The 14,234-nt window shown below is 36.4% G+C and overlaps 1 protein-coding gene across 13 annotated transcripts in view; it reads right to left on the bottom strand.

The window, feature by feature from the left end:
• The window catches only part of MEF2A (myocyte enhancer factor 2A), a 174,604-nt gene that overhangs the window by 60,383 nt on the left and 99,987 nt on the right, over positions 1-14,234 (bottom strand). The window contains exon 2 of one of the 13 annotated variants that reach the window (XM_027083222.1): positions 10,792-10,930. The exons of the other annotated variants lie outside the window; for them this stretch is intronic. Coding sequence (XP_026939023.1) covers positions 10,792-10,806 — 15 coding nt within the window. The 5' untranslated portion in view covers positions 10,807-10,930. The remainder of the gene's footprint in view (positions 1-10,791; positions 10,931-14,234) is intronic. 13 annotated transcript variants of the gene reach the window in all.

Genomic DNA, 14,234 nt, shown 5'->3' with positions numbered 1-14,234 from the left:
GCTTTAAATAACACATTAGACAGGATGGACTTAACTGATATTTACAGGACATTCCATCCAAAAACAACAGAATACAATTTCTTCACAAGTGCTCATGGAACATTCTCCAGCATAGATCATATCGTGGGTCACAAATCAAGCCTCAGTAAATTTAAGAAAATAGAAATCGTATCATCTTTTCCGACCACAACGCTATGAGACTAGATATCAATTACAGGAAAAAAATGTAAAAAATAAAAACACATGGAGGCTAAACAATATGCTACTAAATAACAAAGAGATCACTTAAGAAATCAAAGAGGAAATCAAAAAATACCTACAAACAAATGACGATGAAAACAAGATGAACCTATGGGATGCAGCGAAAGCGGTTCTAAGAGGGAAGCTTACAGCAATACAATGCTACCTCAAGAAACAAGAAAAATCTCAAATAAACAACCTAACCTTACACCTAAAGCAATTAGAGAAAGAAGAACAAAAAACCCCCCAAAGTTAGAGAAGGAAAGAAATCCTAAAGATCAGTTCAGAAATAAATGAAAAAGAAATGAAGGAAACGATAGCAAAGATCAATAAAACTAAAAGCTGGTTATTTGGGAAGATAAACAAAATTGATAAACCATTAGCCAGACTCATCAAGAAAAAAAGGGAGAAGACTCAAATAAATAGAAATAGAAATGAAAATGGAGAACTAACAACTGACACTGTAGAAATACAAAGGATCATGAGAGATTACTACAAGCAACTATACACCAATAAAATGGAGAACCTGGAAGAAATGGACAAATTCTTAGAAAAGCACAACCTTCCAAGACTGAAACAGGAAGAAATAGAAAATATGAACAGACCGATCACAAGCACTAAAATTGAAACAGTGATAAAAAATCTTCCAACAAAGAAAAGGCCAGGACCAGATGGCTTCACACGTGAATTCTATCAAACATTTAGAGAAGAGCTAACACCTATCCTTCTCAAACTCTTCCAATATAGGACAGAGGGAGGAATGCTCCCGAACTCATTCTACGAGGCACCATCACCCTGATACCAAAAACAAAGATGTCACAAAATAAGAAAACTACAGGCCAATATCACTGATGAACATAGATGCAATAATCTGCAACAAAATACTAGCAAACAGAATCCAACAGCACATTAAAAGGACCATACACCAGGATCAAGTTGGGTTTATCCCAGGAATGCAAGAATTCTTCGATATACGCAAATCAGTGTGATACACCACATTAACAAACTGAAGGAAAAAACCATATGATAATCTCAACAGATGCAGGAAAAGCTTTCCACAAAATTCAACACCCATTTATGAAAAAAACTCTCCAGAAAGTAGGCAAAGAAGGAACCTACCTCAACATAATAAAGGCCATATATGACAAACCCACAGAAAACATTGTTCTCAATGGTGAAAAACTGAAACCATTTCTTCTAAGATCAGGAAGAAGACAAGGTTGCCCACTCTCACCGCTATTATTCAACATAGTTTTGGAAGTTTTTGCCACAGCAATCAGAGAAGAAAAGGAAATAAAAGGAATCCAACTCAGAAAAGAAGTAGAACTGTCACTGTTTGCAGATGACACGATACTATACATAGAGAATCCTAAAGACGCTACCAGAAAACTACTAGAGCTAATCAGTGAATTTGGTAAAGTAGCAGGATACAAAATTAATGCACAGAAATCTCTTGCATTCCTATACATGAATGATGAAAAATCTGAAAAAGAAACTAAGGAAACACTCCCATTTACCACTGCAACAAAAAGAATAAAATACCTCGGAATAAACCTACCTAAGGAGACAAAAGTCCTGTATGCAGAAAACTATAAGACACCGATGAAAGAAATTAATGATGATACAAACAGATGGAGAGAGATACCATGACTTGGATTGGAAGAATCAACAGTGTGAAAATGACTATACTACTCAAAGCAATCTAGAGATCAGTGCAATCCCTATCAAACCACCAATGGCATTTTTCACAGAACTAGAACAAAAAATTTCACAATATGTATGGAAACACAAAAGACCCTGAATAGCCAAAGCAATCTTCAGAAAGAAAAATGGAGCTGGAGGAATCAGGCTCCTGGACTTCAGACTATACTACAAAGCTACAGTAATCAAGACAATATGGTACTGGCACAAAAACAGAAATATAGATCAATGGAACAGGATAGAAAGCCCAGAGATAAACCCATGCACATATGGTCATCTTATCTTTGATAAAGGAGGCAAGAATATGCAATGGAGAAAAGACAGCCTCTTCAATAAGTGGTGCTGGGAAAACTGGATAGCTACATGTAAAAGAATGAAATTAGAACACTTCCTAATACCATAAACAAAAACAAACTCAAAATGGATTAAAGACCTAATGTAAGGCCAGACACTATAAAACTCTTAGAGGAAAACATAGGCAGAACACTCTATGACATAAATCACAGCAAGATCCTTTTTGACCCACCTCCTAGAGAAATGGAAATAAAAACAAACAAATGGGACCTAATGAAACTTAAAAGCTTTTGTACAGCAAAGGAAACCATAAAGAAGAAATGACAACCTCAGAATGGGAGCAAATATTGCAAATGAAGCAACTGACAAAGGATTAATCTCCAAAATATACAAGCAGCTCATGCAGCTCAATATCAAAAAAACCCCAACCCAATCCAAAAATGGGCAGAAGACCTAAATAGACATTTCTCCAAAGAAGATATACAGATTGCCAAACACATGAAAAGGATGGTCAACATCACTAATCATTAGAGAAATGAAAATCAAAAACCACAGTGAGGTGTCACCTCACACCAGTCAGAATGGCCATCATCAAAAAATCTATGAACAATAAAGCCTGGAGAGGGTGTGGAGAAAAGGGAACCCTCTCCCACTGATGGTGTGAATGTAAGTTGATACAGCCACTATGGACAACAATATGGAGGTTCCTTAGAAAACTAAAAATAGAACTACTATATGAACCAGCAATACCACTACTGAGCATATACCCTGAGAAAACCATAATTCAAAAAGAGACATGTACCACAATGTTCACTGTAGCACTATTTACAACAGCCAGGACATGGAACCAAGCTAAGTGTCCAATGACAAATGAATGCATAAAGAAGATGTGGCACATCTATACAATGGAATATTACTCAGCCATAAAATGAAACGAAATTGAGTTATTTGTAGTGAAATGAATGGACCCAGCGTCTCTTATACAGAGTGAAGTCAGAAAGAGAAAAACAAATACCATATGCTAACACATAAATATGGAATCTAAAAAAAAATGGTTCTGATGAATCTAGGGGCAGGGGAGGAATAAAGATGCAGACGTAGTGAATGGACCTGAGGACACGTGGAGGGGTAAGGGTAAGCTGGGATGAAGTGAGAGAGTAGCACTGACATATATACACTACCAAATGTAAAACAGATAACTATGGGAAGCAGCTGCATGGCACAGGGATGTCAGCTCCGTGCTTTGTGACCACCTAGAGGGGTGGGATAGGGAGATTAGGCGGGAGGCACAAGAGGGAGGGGATATGGGGATATATGCATACATATAGCTGATTCATTTTGTTATAGAGCAAAAACTAACACAGCATTGTAAAACAATTATATTCCAATAAAGAGGTTAAAAAAGAACAAAAACAAACATGGGTCACTGTCCACGTGAAGCTTGTAGAGGTCATATGATCTTCGCATGAAGACTGCTTTCTTACCACCGCAGTCTGGCTTGACTTGGTTTTGACCCTTTCTTCAAAACTCTGAGGTGGTTTAGTTGCAAAGCTGATACACTGGTGTTTTGCCCTCATTTTTGAAGATATTTTTTATGGATATAGAATTCTAACTTGGATTCCAACTCCTTTTTCCCCAGCACATTTAGGATATCATTTCACTGACTACAGGTTTCATTTGCTGTTGTTTAGAATCAGTCAGCACTCCTTTGAAGATAATGTGTTTAAATTTTTCTCTATCATTTGTTTTCTGCAGTTTCATTGTAATATGTCTATGTAGAGATTAAAAGGGTTTTTAACTCTGCCTGGGATTTGTTGGGCTTCTTAAATCTGAGAACTATAGACTCTCATTAATCCTGGAAAATTCTGTCATTATCTTTTCAAATATTGCCTCTGCCCCATTCTCTTTCCTCCAGGAATGCCAGTTAAATTTAGGCTAGAATTTCTAAACAATCCTCCTTTTCTCTCAACCTCTTGGTATTTTCCACCTTTTCATCTCTTTGTGTTGCATTATAGATAATTTCTTCTTTCAGTTCACAAATTTCCTGTTCAGCTATGTCAAATATACTTGCAATGTCTACTAAGATTCTAATTTTGGCCATTATATTTTTTTCATTTCCAGAAGTATTTCATTCTTTTCAAGTCTGCTATATCACTTGTTTTATAATTTCTTGTTTCATACAGACATTTGCAAGCTTTTAAAAAATTAAAACATAGTAAGTGAAATTGCTTATAATCTATGTATAATAATAGCAGTATCTGAAATACTTAGGTATCAGTTTCTGCTGTTTCTTGCTGCATCTTGCTTATTGTGCCTTGTTTTCTTTTATGTTTGGTCATCTCTGTATGACAGATGCTCAATGGCCTTGAAAGGTTACTTGAAGATTTTTGATACCTACAATAAGGTGCGTTTATTCAAAACGGATATATATTTGCTTCATCGAGGTAACTGGGGTACTACTTTTCTCAGACTTCTTGTGTTATATTCCTTTGGTTTGTGATTCTGCACAATGCTGGTAACTTATTTTACAACCTCTCAGAGATAGGTTCTCCTTCTTTCTTTTCTTTTTCTCCTCTTTGCCCTATCTGGTCAGCACAAAAGAATTCTCCTGGCAGTCCTTTGCAAGTAGGGAAAAGGCAGTGAGCTTCCCTCTTCCTGAGGTCCCAGCTTGATGTCCAAGCAATCAATTAGAAGCAATCAATTAGACTCAGAAACCTAGAAGTAATAAGTGTCCTCTTGCCTCTGAATCCACCGAAACCTGAAGCTTAGTTTTTTAACTGTTTTATCCAAATGGGCAAATGATTCAGGGTAGCCAGAGCTTTAAACACTTCTTTACCTTTTAGGTTCTAACATTTTCTTAGATTTTGGCCTGGCATATTCCTTAACAGTTCTTTGATGCTAAAACGAAGTTTTTGTACAACTCATCAAGCGTTTTTAGTTGTCTTCAGTTGAAGAATTGGTCCAGATAACCTGGCCCAACGTTACTGAAATTTAAAAAGTCAACATTTTTAGGAAAAGATGAGCCAAGTATTTTTTAATGACACCCGTAAAGTTGTTTTTTGATTTTTTTTTGTTTTTTTAAAGTTAAATGTTGAAAAGAATTCTACATTTTCCAGAGTTCCACCGTCAACTTCCCCCAAAAGAAACAAAGAGCTACCAGCAAATTCCACTCATGGTGAGATACCCAAGAGAAATGAAAATATGTCCATACAAAAACTTGTACACAAGTTTCACAGTAACATTTTCACAACACTCAAGAAGTGAAACAACCCAATGTTCCTAACTGATGAATGGATAAGCAAAATGTGGTATATCTATACAATGAAATATTATTTAACCATGGAATGAAGTACTAATGCATGCCACAATATGAATGAACCTTGAAAACATTATGCTAAATCAAAGAAACCAGTTACAAAAGACCACATATTAAATAATTCCATTTATATGAAATATCCAGAACAGGCAAATCCATAGATACAAGAAGTAGATTACTGGCTGCCACCATGGGGGAGGAGGGGGAAGGGGAACTGGGAAATGAATGGATACCAAGTTTCTTTTTGGATTGATGAAAATATTCTGGAATTAGCATTCATGGTTGTACAAACTTGTGAATGTTCTAAAAATCACTAACTGTATAATTTAAAATGGTGAATTTTATGGTCTGTGAATATCTCAATAAAAAGAACAAAAAATGTTAATGTTAATCTCAAGTATGTCTATAATACCCACTGTCGTAGCAACACAAAGTTGCCTCATTGAGCATTCAATTTCACATAATGAAAGATACCTGAGGCAATGATTTATAAAAATACCAAGTAGTGTGAAAGTACTTCATGCAGCTTACTAAAAACTTTGGAAATGTTTATTACTATCATTATGAATAATCATCACATTGGAATTTGTACTTATTGAGACCTACATCCAGGTATATTAAGATTATCAACTGGGCATATACCCTGAGAAAACTGTAATTCAAAAAGAGTCATGTACCACAATGTTCACTGCAGCACTATTTACAACAGCCAGGACATGGAAGCAACCTAACTGTCCATCGACAGATGAATGGATAAAGAAGATGTGGCACATCTATACAATGGAATATAAGCCATAAAAAGAAACGAAATTGAGTTATTTGTAGTGAGGTGGATGGACCTAGAGTCTGTCATACAGAGTTAAGTCAGAAAGAGAAAAACAGATACTGTATGCTAACACAGATATATGGAATGTAAAAAAAAATGGTTCTGATGAATCTAGGGGCAGGAGAGGAATAAAGACACAGACATAGAGAATGGACTTGAGGACACGGAGAGGGGGAAGGGTAAGCTGGGACAAAGTGAGAGAGTAACATTGATATATATACACTACCAAATGTAAAATAGATAGCTAGCGGGAAGCAGCTGCATAGCACAGGGAGATCAGCTCGGTGCTTTGGGACCACTTAGAGGGGTGGGATAAGGAGGGTGGAAAGGAGACGCAAGAGGGACGGGATATACGTATGCATACAGCTGATTCACCTTGTTATACAGCAGAAACTAACATAACATTGTAAAGCAATTATACTCCAATAAAGATGTTAAAAAAAAATGAACCGAACTATATGAAACAAAAGCCGATAAAATCTATGAAAACCTTTATATTGCAAAGGAAACTAGAAAGATAATACAACTTCCCATCTCTGAATAATTTTCTTTTACATAGCAGCTGTTTATTCAGATGAACATAAGCTGATGAACACTATCTCGGAAGGGAGGGAGGGAGGGAGGGAGAAGGAAGGGAGGGAGGGAGGGAGAAGGAAGGGAGGGAGGGAGGGAGGGAAGGAACAAAGGAGGGAGGGAGGGAGGGAGGGAGGGAGGAAGGAAGGAAGGAAGGAAGGAAGGGAGGGAGGGAGGGAGGGAGGGAAGAAAAAACCCTTCTATGATTAAACAGTAATCTGCTCTACTATAAAACATGTTTTGGAATGCAAATTAGCTCATATGAAACTGATAAACAGAGAATGATGTCAGTATAATAAAGAAGTCACTTTGGTTCATTGGTGATTTTTCCTAGGAAAGGGGAGCCAGGAAAGAGGGAACAGCATCACAACCTTCAGGAGGAAAGGAGAATGTCCTCCTGACAGCAGGAACATTTATCTGTATTATAAGAAAATTTTAAACGAGGGCTTCAGAGGAGTACTCCCAGCCTTGTTGCAGGTTCCCATGCCCACTTTAATGTTAACCCCCCCTTCCCCCCATGGCTCATTGCTACATTGCCATCTGTACTGTCCTAAAACTCACTATCTCCATCCTAATTAAAGTGCTGCCAGCATTTCCATTCAAGTAATTAATTTGGTGAATTTATCATACCAACTCTTGTCATCACTAGCTTCACTAAGGTGCCTCACTGAGCAGTTCAAACTATCTTCTCAATTACTAATTAGTTTTAGTTTATGTTGGTGCTCAGAACACAAAGTTGCATAGGTTTTGCAGTCTGTAAAAATTTTCAGGATGCATAAACTGCACTACACCGGAAGCACTTCTACTTTTTTCTTTTAAAGTCTGTTTACCTGTCTGAAAGCTGGAAGTTATATATACTGGGAAGAGATGTGGAAGATGGAGAGATACTGAAACAAAGGCATCGTTTCCAGTGTTACAGAGCAAAGGAAATCACATCCTGTTCATTCTTGAGTTTTATTTCCACTTAAAGATACTTTATGTTTTTGTCCTTATTAGCTTTGGGTAACGTTTGATGGATTTTTAAGAGTATCATAAATGAATTAACACTGAAGTGAGCAACACTGCTTTTAGTTCAGTTTTATAGGTCACTATTAAGCCATGTGTTGGATCTGTGGGAATCCACCAGGAAGAATACTAATGCTGTTTCTCAAAGTCTTTGCGTTAAAGGATCTACAGTCTTTCAAAGAGATCCAGCGTTCCCCAACCCAGTCCACAGCCTGTTAGGAACCAGGCTGCAAAGCAGGAGGTAAGCAGCAGACTAGGGAGTGAAGCTTCATCTGCTGCTCCTTATTGCTTGCATTACCGCCTGAACCATCCCCCACGCCCGCCCCCGTGGAAAAACTGTCTTCCACAGAACTGGTCCCTGGTGCCAAAAAGGTTGGGGACCACTGAGATAGACCCAAGACTTTCAAGAGAACATTATTTAAGTCTTGGTTTTGTCATTATGTACTGGTATGATCTTGGACAAGTTCTTTACTTTGTTTGGACCCCAGCTTCCTTATCAATTAAATAAAGTACAGAACTGGGCTTCCCTGGTGGCACAGTGGTTGAGAGTCCGCCTGCCAATGCAGGGGACATGGGTTCGTGCCCCGGTCTGGGGAGATCCCACATGCCGCGGAGCGGCTAGGCCCGTGAGCCATGGCCGCTGAGCCTGCGCATCCAGAGCCTGTGCCCCGCAACGGGAGAGGCCACAACAGTGAGAGGCCCGCGTACCGCAAAAAAATAAATAAAGTACAGAACTAGATCAAGGTTTCCAAACCTCTTCATAACACAAACTCCTTTTCACAATAATTTTGGTCATTCTGTCATTTTTGCATAATAATAATGAAGTGATTTTAAGTACAAATACTTTAAATTGCTGTATTAAAGGAGATCACATTGTACAGATTATTTATAAAATAATATTTGACCATATTCACATTATGGTCAAATTCTAAACATTTCCTTTTCTACAAACGGTGTACTCAAAATTTTTATAGCTCAATTAAGAAAAAGTGTCATGTGTGAATACATTACACACTTTAGAACACAGCCTAAATCCCCACTTTAATCCCTCTTCCCCATTCAAACCAACTGGAATAGCATTCATCATCATACAAATCTCAACATTACTAAAAAGCTACCATAATTAAGAGGTGAGGTAACAGTCTATTTTTAAAACTATAAACTTCTTTTAAAATGTTAATTATCTGCTGCCAGATGAGTATTCTTACAACAACTATTTGACTGCCTAAACTTTTAAACACTTCTAACAGCTGCCCAATGCCCATAGGACAAATATCAAATGTTACAGCCTGGTATTCAAGGCATTCCATCAACTATACCCAATCTGTTTCTTCCTTACCTTTATTATTCCCCTATGCAAACTCTCTATTCCACAGAAATTTTGTGTATGATATGAATATTGGTTTATATTTTTCTATATGCATACTGCACATATATGCATACTGCATGTATACTGCATGTCTGCCTTAGCTACCTTTATATAAGAGAACTGAAATACAACTTAGACTATAGATATATCTCACTTTTCAGGCATACCCATAACATTGTTAAATACAGTGAGTACTCTACAGCTTTTGCTCTAAATGAGCTTCCAGCTCTAATACTAATATAATATTTATATGCTGAATGGTTAATATTTGGTGGTAAACATCAAAATCTTCGGATTCTAAGTGCCTTGAATCCATACTGAAGTGTATCCAACAAAGGGACTTCTGAAGTAAGATAATAAAATAGCCACACATAATCCTGTTAGAAAAACAGAAGAAATATGGCCAGTTACCACCATATTCCCAGTGTCCAGTACAATGCCTCATATATATGATAAATATCAGTTCAATAAATTAAAAAATGAAGAAATAATGCATTACATTCAATACTTTTACCCTTTTCTCTTCACTTCTCTTCAGCCCCTGTCAAAAAAATTACAATGCAATTCTAACAGAATTTACAGCTTGGGAAGTGCAAGAGAGTCAGTAAAACCGCAGGCAGGTATTCTATTAGGCTCTTTCAGTAGGCACCCAAACCTTCAGGAGAAAGTTAAAGGTATTATACGTCTCTTCGGAATCTGGTTTACTTCTCAGGTTTTAGCTATTTCCACTCTTCACACTACACTACAGCTATTCATAGCTGATTTTAATTCCATAAAATAAGTATGCTATACCTCATTTCCTACTTTCCACATAAGCTGTCCCCCCTCACCTATAACACCTTTCTTCTAACCCCTTTTCTCTCTCCAACCCTATCCTTTAAAGGACTCAGGTGATGGTGTCACCTCTAGAGGAAGTTTTCTCTGACCATTCTCCCAATCCTCTGTACCCTCCTTTTCTCACTGGTCAAAAATTTGGTCAATGTATCAAAGAACTTCCTGAGAAAAAAAGAACAATTTATCTCATCCTAAGTACTAAAACATTCAATCCATGACACATAGGGACATAAAAAGGATACAAAAGTATTCATCAATAATCACAAGAAATGCATTACAGAAATGTGAGCCATATTATGAAGTGATATATATATATATATATATATATATATATATATATATATATATCACCCTTTTCACCCATGAACTCCTGTTTATATATCAGCAACATCAATCTCTGATGGAGAAAAACCTGACCTCAAGAAAATAAAAATCACACGTAGAGATGCATAGTTCCTTATAAAAAGCACATAAATGAAAACCAATAATTGTATGATAAATAATAATATTCAAATACATAGCAAAATGAAAAGAGTAAAACTGAAATTGTAAGAGCTACAGTGATTGCTGTGTGAGGTGATGGTGCAGGACATGTGGGAAGAGGAGGAGGGCCATGAGGATTTCGTGCCTCACCCTGTGAATCACCATCCTGCTGCTTCAGGCTCTGTTAGGAATAAAAGAGCAGGGCAGGGGGCTGGAGGTGGAGGAAAGCTTTGTCTTGTCTTCAGATGTTTCATTATTTTTTCCCTTTCCCTGCCGCTCCACTGCAGCCCTGTAAAACATTAGGCAAGCCTCTTAAACACTCCCTGTCTGTTCCATTCCTCATCTGTAACATGGGGAGAAAAAAACTGATTGGCTCAAGAAGGCTCTGTGAGGACATAATAATCCTGTCAGAAAACCTAAACATAATCATGCCTCCAAATTCTGTAACTAGATGATCTCAGGAGACAAAAGTCATTTCTTTCTTTTTTGCTCAGCTGAGGAACTGGAGTCCATCTCCCCACCCATCCCCACCAGACCCCCTAAATACACTCAAAGAAGCACGTATAACCCATGAAGAATTGAATCGAAAGGTCACCCATTAAAAATGTGTTCCCTAGTTTGCAATTCACACCAAATCAGCATACTACTTTGAATTGCTCTTTAGAAGGTCTTAAAAGTTGCAATTTGTGCTTGCTCACTGCTTGAAATTATTTCAGAGGATAGTCTTAGGGATAAAAATATTTTAAAAGCTGGATAACCACTGCCAAGACATTGCATGCTAACTTGAAGCTTTTAGTCTCACTGCACTTGGGACAAGTTACTTCAAGTTAATACAAGATTGCTTAGGCCTCATCTCAAAAGTTTCTGATTCAGTAGGTCTGAGGTGGGGCCCAAGAACTTAGATTTCTAACAAGTGCTCTGGTGATCCTGATGCTCCTGCTCAAGGCACCACACTTTGAGAACTATTGATTTTAAATAATGTACTCCTGGCATGATCACTTTTACTACCAGCTGTTTTTATTTAGTAATTGATAGATGCATCTTATATTGATTCCCTATCTTCCTTTGAGATATTATTTCCAAATTCCTTTGTAATCTGAAAGCAGGGAAGAACTATTAAGACTCAAAAAAGCAGATTTTCTCTTCCTTTAGAACACAAATTATCATCATCTTACTTCATTTATCACTGTGCCTCAATTTCCTCAACTACAAAATGGGGATAATTAGAGGGATTCAATAATATAATAAGATAATAAGATAATATAAATAAAAGCCCTGGGAAGAGTACCAGGTCATAATAAGTACTTGATAAATGTTGTATATTATTCTTGTTGCAATTACTTCACTAATTTTCTGTTCATTATTAAGGAAAACTTATTCATGTTTACTATATGTTATACATTACTGGTATATGTATAAAATCTTATCTATTTATGGTGAAATGTCCCAGAGCTCCAATGGATTCGGTAAACTGGGGAACAAAGGGAGGGGGTAATGTTAAAGACCTAGGTTCTAATCCCAGTTTTCCCACTAAATTGCTACATGACTCTGGGCAAGTCAAACCCTAGTCTCAATTTCTGCTTCTGAAAAAGCTTACCTTGGATATGAAGATCAAATGAGATAATGCAAGTGAAAAAATAATAATAATTTAAGTACTGTAGTACTCCTGTGGTGAAGAAAATACCTCTATTTGGGAACAGTTCACAAGATATTAATAAGAGATATAACTGGCCATGGCCCCTGTATTTACATCCTTAAATGACAGCACAATGATCTGAATCACCACACAAGCTATTTACTGAATGTCCAATGCCACCAAGTCACTATTTTAAATATATAATGCTATTTTAAATATATTATGAGCAGATATATTTAATATTTCAAATATTATTGCAAAGTGAAAGAAAAGTAGATACAAAAGTAATCTCAGGCATTTATTGTGTAGCGGCTGCTAACGTCCTCACTTCATGCCTTTAGCATAATTTTTATTTTGATGCAGAACGCTTGTATTGGTTCTAGGCTTCTATTCAGTATAAATTCAAAGTGAATGAATAATGGCAACTAATTAGATTGGTGATTTTCATTTCTAGTTTCTAATACTCTAGGACATATCTAATGTTCTTATAAAATTGCATAATACAGTTCACAAGTTTTTAAATCAATTTACTGAAAAGAAGATTTGGGGGTTATAACATTTTCTTTGTACATTTCAATTAAATTACTACCTTTTGTAGGAGCAAACAAAAATCAGCCACCTTTCTTTGTGTCAATGCTTACCAACATAAAAAGATACAATGTATATCTTTGATGTTTCCTAATGAACTATAGGGAATAAAGTAGTAAACCTCATTTTTTGAAAGGAATATATTCCTGAAAAGCAGTACACAAACATTTTCAAATAAAATGTCATTTTAACTGCAGCAGTGATACTCCCCTTTCAAAGAAATCCAGTTATGAAGTCTCTTACAAAGTTTACCCCAATGACAATCTCCTAATTTACCAATGTGTAAATTTCCATTTTCATGTATTTAGCTTTCTCAACAAGGAGATATATACATCCAAGACATTGCAGACCTTGATTTAAAATACCTAAATGCAATTTAAAATATGTAAATGCTGTTGATTAAAAAAAACCAAAGCTATACAGAAAAAATTCTTATCAACTACAATTAAAATGTTAAAACTGATTAAAATTTTAAGAGACTAGTTTTAAAATATAAATAATATGAAACAAGGAAAAGCAAAGATAGAAAACACCACTCTGTAGACGTGTTTCTAATACCTGTGGTTAAAAATACCTGTAGATCAATGTGAGCATCATGTATTCCTCTGTTTATCGTCACAATATTCAAATACCAACTACTTTTACTTTTACTACATTATATTTATTCTATAGTGCTCCCAGAAAACATATTAGATCTAATTCCACAGGCAAAAACATGTGCATCCTTATGCCATGGACTATGCAGATGTGGTTAACAATACAGGGCACCCATCCCTCTTCTCTCCACAGTACATCCCAAAAGGGCCTGTGTGTAGGATCCAGCAGAATAGAAATATTGGTACATCTACAGAAGACTCCATTTTAATATATGTAAGATTATGTCAAAGAATATTTTAGTTCTGGGGGAAAGCAAAATCCTGCCAATTTTAAAGACTAACATATATGCAACAGGAAATGGGTGAATTCAGGTTAGAGGCCTTATGAAAGTTGTTCACAAAATTTTCAGTTAGTTTCACTGTTGGTCATATTGCATAAGGAAACACTCTAAAGTAGATCACTTATAGTTGTTCATGCCTCCATTTATTGTTGATGTACTCAGCGAATGAGTACATCATGAGATGGCTCAAGAGTCCGGAACCAATTTGTTAGAGGTTTAATATAAAATCTTCCATTGGTAAAAGTGTATCTCAATGTTTTACAAAACTGTAGGTAGGAGAAAAAAAGAAGTCTCGTGGCTTGAATTAGAAACCTCTAAATAATATCACTTTGCAGAGTCCCTGGCATGCAGAAGTTCCTCAAATATTTTTGTCAAATGAACAAATGCATGTCAACAAGTTTGCTTCCAATTACTACAACGGTTTGAAAGGAA

The sequence above is a fragment of the Aethalodelphis obliquidens genome, unplaced genomic scaffold, assembly GCF_003676395.1.
Source record: "Aethalodelphis obliquidens isolate GAN/ISIS:26980383/991018 unplaced genomic scaffold, ASM367639v1 scaffold49, whole genome shotgun sequence".
NCBI lineage: Eukaryota > Metazoa > Chordata > Mammalia > Artiodactyla > Delphinidae > Aethalodelphis > Aethalodelphis obliquidens.
The sequence above is the reverse complement of the archived record's forward strand: the minus strand, read 5'-3'. Positions and strand labels throughout refer to the sequence as shown.